The sequence below is a fragment of the Pristiophorus japonicus genome, chromosome 7 (assembly GCF_044704955.1).
Source record: "Pristiophorus japonicus isolate sPriJap1 chromosome 7, sPriJap1.hap1, whole genome shotgun sequence".
Lineage (NCBI taxonomy): Eukaryota > Metazoa > Chordata > Chondrichthyes > Pristiophoridae > Pristiophorus > Pristiophorus japonicus.
The window spans coordinates 161,155,934-161,170,277 of record NC_091983.1 but is presented as its reverse complement, the minus strand read 5'-3'; the positions used below and the strand labels follow the sequence as shown (position 1 = coordinate 161,170,277).

General features: G+C 45.9%; 1 protein-coding gene across 1 annotated transcript in view; it reads left to right on the top strand.

The window, feature by feature from the left end:
- Positions 1-14,344, top strand: part of LOC139267333 (uncharacterized) — a 95,362-nt gene that overhangs the window by 30,289 nt on the left and 50,729 nt on the right. Inside the window, exons 3-6 of the mRNA XM_070885478.1 lie at positions 1,045-1,164; positions 2,438-2,557; positions 3,484-3,606; positions 5,304-5,386. Of these exons, the coding sequence (XP_070741579.1) occupies positions 1,045-1,164; positions 2,438-2,557; positions 3,484-3,606; positions 5,304-5,386 (446 nt within the window). The remainder of the gene's footprint in view (positions 1-1,044; positions 1,165-2,437; positions 2,558-3,483; positions 3,607-5,303; positions 5,387-14,344) is intronic.

Below are 14,344 nucleotides of genomic sequence, written 5' to 3'. Positions count from 1 at the left end.
AACAGTTCTGAGGAAGCGTCTTGGATCAGAAATGTTAACCTGTGTTATCTATACAGGTGCTGAAGGAGCTAGATGTAGAAATTCTGTCCGGTTTAGGGTACAGTACGAGTGCAAGCTGACTGGAAGGAGGAAATTGGGGTGAAACCCAGGATAGTCTGGGCTTTTAACTCTAATCTTAAAAGAGCGCTAGAAACATAGAAACATAGAACATAGGTGCAGGAGTAGGCCATTCGGTCCTTCGATCCTGCACCACCATTCAATAAGATCATGGCTGATCATTCACCTCAGTACCCCTTTCCTGCTTTCGCTCCATACCCCTTGATCCCTTTAGCCGTAAGGGCCATATCTAACTCCCTCTTGAATATATCCAATGAACTGACATCAACAACTCTCTGCGGCAGAGAATTCCACAGGTTAACAACTCTCTGAGTGAAGAAGTTTCTCCTCATCTCAGTCCTAAATGGCTTACCTCTTATCCTTAGACCGTGTCCCCTGGTTCTGGACTTCCCCAACATAGGGAACATTCTTCCAGCATCTAACCTGTCCAGTCCCGTCAGAATTTTATATGTTTCTATGAGATCCCCTCTCATTCTTCTAAACTCCAGTGAATACAGGCCCAGTCGATCCAGTCTCTCTCTCTCTCCTCATATGTCAGTCCTGCCATCCCGGGAATCAGTCTGGTGAACCTTCGCTGCACTCCCTCAATAGCAAAAACATCCTTCCTCAGATTAGAGACCAAAACTGAACACAATATTCCAGGTGCGGCCTCACCAAGGCCCTGTACAACTGCAGTAAGATCTCCCTGCTCCTATACACAAATCCTCTAGTTTTTATTACATCAATCATGCACTGCGCATTTCCGACACTTTCTATTCTTGTGGTTTCTCTGAATGAGGTACTAATGTGGTAGCTTTTTTCTAAGTTTAAAATAGGGAAAACTTTGCACTGTTAATTTGCTGGGAACAAAATTAAATCTATCCAGACTTTGTGTGTTGACTTGGGTTTAAACATAATTTTTATTAATTAGTCTATTACTTTTTCAAGTGAAGAGTGAATTGCCTGAAGAATACCTGGAGCCATATTATGCCTTGTTACAGTCCAACGATTTGGAGGTGCAGAGGAAGGCATCTCTATCACTGGTCAATCTCTTAGTCGAGGGTAATGGTGAGTAGGACAATACAGGAAAAAAATGTTTGTGCTTTTTACCTCATAAAACTGCAGTTTATGTGCCTCACAATTCTTCTTTATACTTTTAAAGTATTAAATGAAAATATTATCAAACACTAATTGGTACTTTAAAGGGCAGGCAATCTGCTCGGCCAGATATCTGCCCAGGCAGTAATGTCTACAGTGCAACAGGAAGCACCAAAACCAGGGGAGCGCATTGCCACAGAACTGTGGAGGAAAAATGTTCGAGGAGGAAAGAGTAGTTGACCATGTGAAAGGCGGTTGAAGAGCTTGAGGAAGTCGAGGACGGACCATGAGCCATGGTCACAGTTATAGAAGACGTCATTAGTGCTCCCCTAGCATCCAAAAGCGCTCCATCTTTGACCTCTTCCTCCAAATAGCACAGTTATGATAGTATGCCAATTCTGCTAAGGGAAACAGTGAGACCCAAGAACAATCCTTCAATCCACAGTAAGCTCTGATTGAAAATGAAACATTGCAGTTTTTATCAACACAATCGACAAACATGGAATAATACAGTTCTTACCAATTTTCTGCCATCTTTTTAGACATGTCAGCATTTCAAAGGCATTGTTATGAAACTGAACACGGTGTTTAAATGCGGCAGTGTGCACCTGGCTTGGAACCAGCAAAAATAGGGGAACATCTAGTCATAAGCCACAACCATGTCACTTCAATGTTACTTTACATAGAATTTTAATATGAATGCTTTTTTGAGGTACAACAGAGCAGCTCTGCCTGACCTGTATGCAAAACTGCACGAAGTTCAAATGGAGTTTCCAGCCCTTTTTATCTGCATTATGCCCAGAAATGGAGTACCCATGGCAAACACCAGAGGAAAATCAGTCACATTATCTCCAATCAGTGGCCTCTCATCCATCATAGCTCAGGTGACAAGGGTAGCAGGTGCACGACTTTCTATTTAGGTTGAATAGCAGCATCCGCTTTAGCTAATACATAAAGAACTGGGTGAGGCACTGTTTTTTCTATTTAATTTCCTGCTTCAGTGTTTGAGTAATTAACATATCAGCTTTGTTAAACTGCAACTTGTTCCTGGATACATGTAAATGTAAGCATCAACTTTTTTTTTAATACCAGTACTGGTTTTCACTTTAAGCACTGGTCATTGAGCTTGTTGATGCTAATAATCCATAAAATACTTTCCTATCTTTGTTCAACACCAGTACAACCTTTGGAGCAAGTTGTACTTATGATCTCTGTCACCTCTCATCATCTATTATTTCTGCAGTGAACAAAGAGACAGTGGTACAGATTGGGCTACTCGAGCCTATACTGGAGCTGCTTGACTCTGGAGATGCCACTGTACAGTGCAACTCCTGTGCATGCGTAGCAACTTTAGCTACTTCAGGTATGTTTACAGAAATGGTAAACCTAATAAATGGTGCTTTTGTAGGTGCCTGAATAATTTAATATGAACATTTATTTCTATTGTATCTATTCAATCTTGCCAGAATTACTGGATGGAAAATTGTGCTAGGCCCATGCCCAAATTCCTAATATGCATTGCAGGCGCACAAAGCTTTGTGTCAAGAGTGCTGAAGTCAAAATGTTCCCCTTTTTTTCTAGCGGGATCTGGGGCCTGTCACCCTTCCCCGAACATTTTGAGTTTTGATAATTTATCTGATACATTTTCCACCATTGGAGTCTACTGTAACTATGCTTCCAATTCAATAATAATTTCTCCACTAACAATTATAGATATTTTAAATATAATAGTAAAAGTAGGCATAGAATCTTCAATATAACTTTGCAGGTCCAGATCCTTTTTATTTGGGAACCTACCCCCAGACACATCATGTTAATTTGTTAACTGAGACCTTTACCAAACACAGAATCCCAGCTGACAGAACATTGTATATTCACAAGACAAACGGGATCATTACCACATCTGTGCCTGTCCCAGATGTGGTGGCAGTCCAGAGGCAGACAGTGGAAATCTGGAATGATGATATTCCGATTGAACTCATTTAAGTGAAACTATTTTTACGTGTGAAAAGTTAACAAGAGTTGAAATGCTATGTCAGCTTAAAATGCTGATAGTTGGCTTGTATGTCACCCCATAACTATTCAGTATTTTTACCAGCTAAGACACTAATTCTTATAAAGGGTAAACATCTGTCATTCAGTTTTTATATGAAATAAGAGTCCCCACTTGGAAATTCTGTGCTATGACCCTATGCCATAATATTAGCATTTGATGTTAGAAGTTATATCAATGAGCTTCTGTTTAGTTAATTTATTGACTGTCGCTCCTCTTTGCTACCCACCCTCCAGTTTTAAACAGAGAAGCTATTGCCTCTGAAGGAGGAGTTAAACCTCTGCTGGGTCTTGCAAAGTCATATGATCCCAGAGTGCAACAAAATGCAGTGGGTGCCATCCTCAACCTTACAAGATCAGGTAAATAGAGTGACAAGTCTTGCTTTAACAGTGCAAAACCACGGCATTCACCTTCCCACTTCATGCTGCTTCCATAAAGTGTTACGTGACTGTAGCAAAGTTGGACTCAATTGAGATGATTAAACTACTCGCTGAACCCTGCTCGGTAAACTGAAAGAGAAAGCAGGGCCGAAATTCAGCCTCCCAAAAAGGCCTCTTACCGCCAGAAAGCGGCGGCCAAGCAGCGGAGTCCACTGGCCGCTAATTTCCGGTCGAATGGCCACGCTAGCGAAATTCAACTTGGTGGATTTTCCGGCGGTTCCCACTTCAAAGGGCGCACTGCCAATCTCCCGCACCACCAGCCAAATTCAGCTTCAAAAATCCACAATCTGCCGAGCGGTGCCCCGAATAGCTTTTTCTGTCGGTGCAGCTTGTTGTCTGTGTGTGTGGGGGACTTAGCTGCGTGGTGGCCATTAAAGGCGAGGGCCCACTGCCGCAGCCGCCATGTTATTTTTTTTGACGGTCGACTTCCAGATCGGCTGGCCAAATATACCCCCGAGTTGGGCCGGGCCGCCAATAGGCAGCCTGGCACCCACTCTGGTACCCGGCCGAAACTCTCCCTGGTGGCCCAATGGACCTAACTAAAATGTTCGCAGAGTTCGCAGCGGCTCTCCCCTTTAAGTGATGGGGAGAGACATGGTGACGCACATGCGTCATGATATCATCACCGCCCCACTGATGATTGACAGCAGCGCTGACTCTGTCCCGCCTCCACTTCCACCCCTCTTGTTGGCGATCTGCTCCTTACCGCCACACTTCCGCCTCCATTATGACTGAATTCATTGTGACCGCGCTTCAAAAAAAATGACAAAAGAGCTGAATTTCGTGAATGAGGGGACCTCATCCAACGCGGTGGTGAAAACACTTCAAAAAAGGGAGGTGTGCCAGGTTTCGGATGGGCCTGAATTTCAGCCTCAGCAACTCATCAGCTTGCAGATCATAGCACTTCTGCTTCAGTCTTTTATCATTTCTTTCTCAACAAAAACAATATAGCTATTTTAATAGAGAAAAATTTCCCAAGGTGCTTCAGAGAAGTGTAATCAAACATAAATTGACAAGCAGGCTGACAACACAGAGGCAGTGAAGGGATAAATAGAGGTGGTAGACAGATATTGTTGGGTGTTGACAGCATACTTCTCAATGGTTTCACCACTCCCAACTCTGTAACCTCCATTAACACTATAAACCTCAAGATCTCTGTTCCTCTGACTCCAGCCTTTAATGCATCTCTCCTTCTCTTCACCCTGCCATTGGCAACTGTGCTTTCAGTTGTCCCAGTCTTCCTCTCTGGAATTCCACCCGAACCCGTCTAACTCATTACCTCTCATTCCTCCTTAAAGTACCTCCTCATAACTTATCTCTTTGATCAAGCTAATCACTCCTTCTTTGGTATGCCATCCATTTTTTCCTATGCCTTTGTGAAGTTCCTTGTTCATCTACATTAAAAGCGCTATATATAAATGCAAGCTGTTGTTATGCCAAGTGCAGATATGAATTTAAGTTCCTTACAGACTATGGAAAGCTGCTTCTGTGTCTGCTGGTACTCTTGGTTTGCAAAGTGAAAATCTGAATTGTGGAATCTCTGAATTTGAATCCAAAATTATCAAATGTTAATTCTTAGTAATTACTGCTAAATGCATTTTTTTTTTTTTTTGTAGACAAGACTCAAATGTTGCTATGTAAAGAGGGAGCTCTGCCTGTCCTGATCCTTCACTTACAATCTCCTGACTCAGACGTCCAGGTGAACAGACAACAATGCTCCCATTTAGTATCTAAGTATTTAAAGAAGAGAAAAGGCAGAGTGATGCACTATAAAGAAATGAAAAAGTGGTGTGATTATCCAATGTTTAACCCTGCATTTATTGTGGAGGGCCAGATCCTTAAAATAATTCTCCAAAATATGCATCAGAAACAGTGAGTATTTAAGTGGGGGTCAGTCTTCCACAAGAGTGCTGGAGGTTTCAAAACTGCTTCACTGTTGAAGGCCAAAAAACATGGCCATTGCTCATGACAAGCCACTTTATATATATGCAGGTAAAAGGTAGAAACTGTCTATTTTGATGGTGCCCATTGACAGATTGTCTGATTACTTTGGAAGTGCTGTTGGGGGCTGTGAATTGAATAGAAATATGGCTCCAGTGTATATAGTGAACACCATTGATACAGAGACTCACTGAGACTGGGCAATCGTGGGTAAGGTAGTATAGTGGTTAAATTACTGGACCAATAATCCAGAGGCCTCGACTAATGATCCAGAGACACAAGTTCAAATCCCACCATGTGAAGTTGAATTCAGTTAATTAAATAAATCTGGAATACAAAGCTGGTATCAGTAATGGTGACCATGAAGCTGCTGTAAAAACCCATCTGGTTCACCAATGTCTTTTAGGAAAGGAAATTTGCTGTCCTTACCTGGTCTGGCCTATATGTGACTCCAGACCCATAGCCATGTGGCTGACGCGTAACTGCCCTCTGAAATGGCCTAGCAAGCCACTCGGCTGTATCAAACTGTTACAATAAAGTTGAATAAGAATAAAACTGGACGAACCACTCTGCATTGACCTGAGCAGGTTCCCACTTATCTATCACCTGCTATTTTCTAGATGGTATCTGACAGCTGTTGAGTTGTAAAGATGTTTATTTACATTTCTTGGATTCAGAGCTCCATTACTGTTTGTCTAACACTAACATATACATTGTGAAATTTCAGCCAATTGTCTGGGATTGGCAGTGGAGGTCATAATTATTTAACTCTAAAATTGTAATCTATCTGTATCATTTATAGAGGGAACAAGAGATTGAGTTGAATTTTGTAAAGTTTTTTCTAGAAAATCACAATCACACAAAATCAGCAGTCTCCACAGGTCTGATTCAGCGATAAATTATGAGTCACTCTGAACTGGAAATTCCTTTTTTCATCCTTTATCAAATCTCTATTGTTCACTTCAAAACCTGATAGCTTCTTTTCCTTAATTTCTCAAAAATTAAATACCTGATTATATTGCCCAAGGTCAGGCCACTGAGAACAGGAAGACGTTCTGAGGGAAAAACACTTTGCAATCCTATTGAAATAATATAGCTATAGTTATTATATGGGTTATCATCATCATCATAGGCAGTCCATTCGAAGCGGGGATAACTTGTTTCCATGCCAAAAAGGGATGAGTTCACAGTTGTTTCAATGAAGGACCTAATATTCCAGATCCCGAACTACATCTTGAAGGATGGAAGATGCCTGTGCGTGGATTTTTTTAACGTGGGGTAGCCATTGCACACCAGCCACCACACGGGCTTGACAGAGCTAGGTCTTGGTCCAGTGGCAAGGATTACCCAAGACGACTGGAACAGCACGGACCTAGTATGCACACATATCGCAGTGTGGGCTGGCCCATGCTGCCCCTGGGCCCTCGCCTCTTCTGGGCCCCAAACTCACGCCTCCCCTGGGCCCTCTACAAACTCTTGCCGCTCCTTCGCCCCTCCTGCTGTGCCTGCCTGCACTGCAATCAGCGACCTGGTTTCACAGCTGTTGCTCTTCTGCAGCAGCACGCGCTGCTCCCTGCAGTGGTATCCCGCCGCATGCTGCTCCCTCCAATGGCCCCGGCCTGCTGATGGTCTTGCAGGCTGGGTCCCCGCCGATTTCCAGGCCGGGCCGCCGCACACTGCTCCCTCCAATGGCTCCGGCCTGCTGGGTTATATTTTATTAGTATATAACAAAAAATATTTCTGAATGCCAGTCATTTTGATGCTTGAAAGAAAAGTAACACTCTGGACCATATTGCCCTCTTTAATGAAAAATTTTAATTAAAACCCTCAAACTGGTGTGGATAATGTGCAATATTTTCCTGATGTTGGGTTCATGGTTCACAAATTATTTCAACATGCCTGGCATAAAGCAGCCAAACATGACATACCTTTAGTGAAGCCCAATTTCACACTTGTCAAGCAACTAACAAGCTTTCTAATTAATACAAAACACAGAAATATTATTAACCCAGCTGTAATGAACTTGGCACATGTTGAAAGCAGAAAGAACTTGTTTGTAGTTTGAAGAAAACTGGGTTCAGAGCTATCCTAAGGGATTGGGGGGGGGGGGGGATTTTAACCCCCAAAAAACAGTGGCTTGAGGTTGGGTGAGAGGTTAAAGTGTTAAAAAACAGAATCCCAACTGCAGCCCACCTCTAACCCGTCCACTTCTGGTTTTAACAAAGGTGGGTCGGGGGGGCAGGTAGCCAACCTGCTCCCAGGAGGTGAGTTGCCCATTTAAATATTATAATAAGGCTGGCATGCCTCAGATTTAACCAGCATTTCAAACTTAGCAGTGGCTGGTCAAGTTTCTCAGGCGTCAGGGAGTCCACCAACTAAAATAAGGCCAGGACTGCTGGATCCAGGAGGCAAATATCTTTACACTACCTCCTGCACCCAGCCTCTCTGTTTCACCCACCTCCCATCCTCAATGTCTCCGATTCCCTCCCCCACCCCCAGAGGCCTCTAACCCCCTCTCCCCTTCTCACCCGAGGCCTCTGACCCCCACCCACCCCCCCCAATCCCTCCCGCGGGGCCTCTAATGGCCTTCCAGCACTCCCCCCTCCAGCCCCGATCCTTCCCCCCCACCGATGATGCACCGGCCCTGTTCCTTCTACAGCCCCAATCCATCTCCCTCTCCTCCCCCCCCCCCCACCGATGCTGCTACGGCACCGATCCTTCTCTTCCCGTCCCTCACCAAAGCTGCTCCGGCCCTGATTATTCCCCACACCCACTCCTCTGATGCTGTGGTCCTGATCATTGAATCTAAGGAGACACGTTTGGATGGAGATAACATTTACATAGTACCCTGTATTTACAGTACAGAAATAGGCCTTTTGGCCCAACAGGTCAATGTCGGTTTTATTGCTCCATATGAGCCTCCTTCCATCCTTCACCCTATCAACATATCCTTCAACTTCTTTCTCCCTTGTGCGTTTATCTAGTTTCCACTTAAATGCAGTTCAATCTTTCCCTCTTCGTTCTGGTATTGTCAAACTGCACCCCCCCCCCCGAAAACAACAACTCCAATCGTCATTTGTATATCTTAAACTATCAATGGACTGTAGGTAATTTACCAGTAAAGATTTTTTTTAATCTATTTTTTTATTGTTTTTTCATCTAAATTGAAGCAACTGTACTCAGCTCAGATAGAGGGTGTCAAGGGTGTTTTTTGTGGAGTGCCACATTCACCACATGGACTGCATCGGTTAAGAAGAAAGCTCATCACCTTCTCAACAGCAACTAGGGATAGACAATAAATGTCAACTTTGCCAGCGGCACCCACATCCTGAAGAATTATTATAAAAAAAGAAACTTAGTACCTTTGCTTTTCATCTCATCCCCCTCTCTAGCTGCTTGCTTAAGCTGAACCAAACAGTACTTGGTCTCCTTAACTGGAAAGTATGTTGGGGCATTTCCTACATTAAAGATGAAGCCGAGTCAATGGTAACTTTCTAAAGGGAATTGCATCCTTCTCTTGTTTCTCTATTTGTCCTCTTCGAGCACATCTTGTCTAAGTTCTGCCCTCTCGACCCTAGTCCCACAAACTGCTGACCATTCAACTTCCCTTCCTGGTCCCCATGTTAGCTGATATTGTAAATTGTTCTCCCTCGTCAGATAATGTCCGTTCCCTTCCAAATCTGCTATCATTCCCCTCCACAATAATATTCTGCCTGCATGTTTTTGCCACCAAAGTGGATAACTTCACATTTATCGACATTATACTACATCTGCCTTGCATTTGCCCACTGCAGTGAAACTTGTAGATAGTATGCACTGCTTCTATCTATGTTGCCATGGTCAAATGCATCTGCGAGAGGTAGATTAATGAGATGAGGTTAAATAGGTTATTCTTTCGTGTTGGTTATTGTTGTGTATCTGTAAAGCATGCAATCCCATGTTCCGTCACCAGGGAGCTCATCCCCTGAAATCCCAAAAGATCCCAACATCCCTTGGGAGCACTGTATATAAGCCGGCCCCTAAGGCCTATTCTTCACTCTGGAGTGTCTTATTAAAGACTGAGGTCACTGTTACTTTAACCTCCCTGTGCGCAGCCTCATCTGTGTTAGGAACACAACAACTGGTGACGAGAATACGAATCCAACGCAAAGATGCAGCAAACTGTGGGCATCCTGGAGAAGTTCTCTGAGGGTGAGGACTGGGAAGACTATGTCGAATGGCTAGACCAGTACTTTGTAGCCAACGAGCTGGATGGAGAAGGAAGCGCTGCAAAAAGGAGAGCGGTCCTCTTCACAGTCTGCGGGGCACCGACCTACAGCCTCATGAAGAATCTTCTGGCTCCGGTGAAACCCACAGATAAGTCATATGAGGAGCTGTGTACACTGGTTCGGGAGCATCTTAACCCGAGGGAGAGCGTGCTGATGGCGAGGTATCGGTTCTACACGTGCCAGTGATCTGAAGGTCAGGAAGTGGCGAGCTACGTCGCCGAGCTAAGGCGACTTGCAGGACAATGTGAGTTTGATGGCTACCTGGAGCAAATGCTCAGAGACTTTTTTGTACTGGGCATTGGCCACGAGACCACCCTACAAAAACTTTTGACTGTAGAGACACCGACCCTCAGTAAGGCCATTGCGATAGCACAGGCGTTTATGTCCACCAGTGATAACACCAAACAAATCTCTCAGCACACAAGTGCTAGCAATGTTCATAAACTAACTAGAACTGTGTTTGTGAGCAGAAATGTACAGGGCAGAACCCACAAGTCTGCAACTGCCAGCAGGCCTCAGGTGACCCAGATGACTCAGAGTCCCCAACAAAGGATGAATGCAAGGCAATTCACACTTTGTTGGCATTGTGAAGGCTTCCATTCAGCCTATTCATGCCGCTTCAAAGGGTATGTTTGCAAGAGCTGTGGAACAATGGGGCACCTCCAACGAGCTTGTAAACGAGCTGCAAGCTCTGCAAAACCTGCTAACCACCACGTGGCAGAGGAAGATTGGTCCTTGGTGGATCAAAGCAATTTCGAGCCTCAGAGAGAGGAGGCAGATGCTGAAGTACACGGGGTGCACACATTTTTGACAAAATGTCCACCTACAATGCTAAACGTAAAATTGAATGGCTTACCCATAGCCATGGAACTGGACACTGGTGCTAGCCAATCCAGCATGAGTAAAAAGATGTTTCAAAGACTGTGATGCAACAAGGCATTCAGACCAGCCCTGAGCCCCATCCACACGAAACTGAGAATGTACACCAAAGAGCTTATCACTGTCCTGGGCTGCGCCATGATTAAGGTCATCTACGAGGGCACGGTGCACGAACTGCCACTCTGGAATGTCCCGGGCGATGGCCCCACATTGCTTGGAAGGAGCTGGCTGGGCAAAATCCGCTGGAACTGGGATGACATCCGAGCGCTATCACATGTCGATGAGGCCTCATGTACCCAGGTTCTTAATAAATTTCCTGCCCTTTTTGAGCCAGGCATTGGAAACTTTTCCGGGGCGACGGTGCGGATCCACTTGGTCCCAGAGGCACGACCTATTCACCACAAGGCGCGAGCGGTACCTCACATGATGAGGGAGAGAGTGGAAATCGAGCTGGACAGGCTGCAACGCAAGGGCATCATCTCCCCAGTGGAATTCAGCGAGTGGGCCAGTCCAATTGTTCCAGTACTCAAAAGTGATGGCATGGTCAGGATTTGCGGCGATTATAAAGTAACTATTAATCGTTTCTCGCTACAGAACCAATACCCGCTACCTAAGGCAGACGACCTATTTGCGACGCTGATAGGAGGCAAGACGCTCACCAAACTCGACCTGACTTCGCCCTACATGACGCAGGAGCTGGAGGAATCTTCGAAGGGCCTCACCTGCATCAACACGCACAAGGGACTGTTCATCTACAACCGATGCCCATTTGGAATTCGGTCGGCTGCAGCGATCTTCCAGAGAAACATGGAGCGCCTACTCAAGTCGGTACCACACACGGTGGTCTTTCAGGACGACATATTGGTCACGGGTCGGGACACCGCCGAGCACCTACAAAACCTGGAGGAGGTCCTCCAGCGACTGGATTGCGTAGGGCTGTGGCTGAAGAGGTCGAAATGCGTCTTCATGGCAACAGAAGTGCAGTTTTTGGGGATAAAGATCGCAGCGGACGGCATTCGGCCCACAGACGCCAAGGCAGAGGCTATCAGGAACGCGCCCAGGCCACAGAACATCATGGAGCTGCGGTCGTTCCTGGGACTCCTCAACTATTTTGGTAACTTCCTACCGAGGTTAAGCACCCTTTTAGAGCCCCTACATGTGTTATTGCGCAAAGGTGAGAACTGGGTATGGGGAAAAAAGCAAGTAATTGCTTTTGAGAAAGCCAGAAACATTTTATGCTCCAACAAACTGCTTGTATTGTATAACCCGTGTAAAAGACTTGTGCTAGCACGTGATGCGTCGTTGTACGGAGTCGGGTACATATTACAACAAACTAACGTTGCGGAGAAGTTGCAACCTGTCGCCTATGCTTCCAGGAGCTTGTCCAAGGCCGAGAGGACCTACAGCATGATTGAGAAAGAGGCATTAGCATGTGTGTTCGGGATAAAGAAAATGCATCAGTACCTGTTTGGCTTCAAATTTGAACTGGAAACTGATCACAAGCTCCTCACATCCATGTTCGCTGAAAACAAGGGGATAACTACTAATGCCTCAGCCCGCATACAAAGTTAGGCACTCGCGCTATCAGCGTATAACTATACCAACAGGCCAAGCACCAAGAACTGTACGGATGCTCCCAGTTGGCTACCATTGCCCACCACGGGGGTGGAAATGGCACAGCCTGCAAACTTGTTGATGGTCATGGAAGTGTTTGAAAATGATAAATCACCTGTCACGGCCTGCCAGATTCGGACTTGGACCAGCCAAGATCCTCTGCTGTCCCTAGTAAAAAACTGTGTACTGCGTGGGAGCTGGGCCAGCATCCCTGTTGAAATGCAAGAGCTAATCAAGCCGTTCCAGCGGCGAAAGGACGAGCTGTCCATTCAGGCAGACTGCCTGTTGTGGGGTAACCGCGTAGTGCTACCAAAAAAGGGCAGGGAGACCTCCACAGCACACAACTGGGTATAGTAATGATGGAGGCGATAGCCAGATCCCATGTGTAATGGCCCGGTATCGATTCTGACTTAGAGTCCTGTGTACGGCAATGCAGTGTGTGTGCTCAGTTGAGCAACGCGCCCAGAGAGGCACGACTAAGTTTGTGGTCCTGACCCTCCAGACCATGGTCGAGGATCCATGTCGACTATGCGGGCCTATTTCTCGGTAAAATGTTCCTGGTGGTGGTGGATGCTTTTTCAAAATGGATTGAATGTGAAATAATGTCGGGAAGCACCGCCACCACCACCATTGGAAGCCTGAGGGCCATGTTTGCCAACCACGGCCTGCCTGACATACTGGTCAATGACAACGGGCCATGTTTCACCAGTGCCGAATTTAAAGAATTCATGACCCGCAATGGGATCAAATATGTCACCACAGCCCCGTTTAAACCAGCCTCCAATGGGCAGGCAGAGCGGGTAGTACAAACCATCAAACAGAGCCTTAAACGAGTCACAGAAGGCTCACTCCAAACCCGCCTGTCCCGAGTACTGCCTAGCTACCGCACAAGACCCCACTCGTTCACAGAGATGCCCCTGACTGAGCTACTCATGAAAAGGACACATAAAACCACACTCTCGCTGGTTCACCCCAACCTGCATGATCAGGTAGAGAACAGGCGACAGCAACAAAATGTAAACGATGGTCACGCCACTGTGTCACGGGAAATTGATCTGAATGACCCTGTGTGTGTGCTAAACTTTGGACATGGTCCCAAGTGGATCGCGGGCACGGTGATAGCTAAAGAAGGGAATAGGGTGTTTGTAGTGAAACTAGACAATGGACAAATTTGCAGAATGCACCTGGACCAAACGAGGCTGCGGTTCACAGACTGCCCTGAAGAACTCACAGCAGACAGCATCTTTTGAGAGCCCACAACACACACCCAAAGGATCAACGACACCACGCCGGACCAGGAAATCGAACCTATCACGCCCAACAGCCCAGCAAGGCCAGGCTCACCGAACAGCCCTGCAGGGCCAACAACACACCAGCCCAGCAAGGGCACAGCCAACACACCAGAACAAACATTTGTACCGAGGTGGTCCACCAGGGAAAGAAAGACTCCCGACCGCCTCACCTTGTAAATAGTTTTCACTTTGATTTTGCGGGTGGGGTGGGGGGAGGGAGTGATGTTGTGTATCTGTAAAGCATGCACTCCCATTTTCCACCACCAGGGAGCTCATCCCCAAAAGTCCCAAGGGATCCCAGCATCTCTTGGGAGCACTGTATTTAAGCTGGCCCCGAAGGCCTGTTCCTCACTCTGGAGTGTCTTATTAAAGACTGAGGTCACTGTTACTTTAACCTCCCTGTGTGCAGCCTCATCTGTGTTAGGAACACAATAGTTATGTCCCCACCTGCAGCAAGCTCCGTCTGGCATCTATGTCTATCAGGACTCGGCCAGCTCGGTCAGTGGTCAAACCACTCGGTGGAGGACATTGAAGTCACAAACCCAGAGTATGTTCTGTACTCTTGCTACCCTTAGTGTTCAACATGGAGGTGTACTGATTCATCAGCTGAGGAGGGCAGTAGGTGGTAATCAGCATGATTTTTCCTTGTCCGTGTTTGATCTG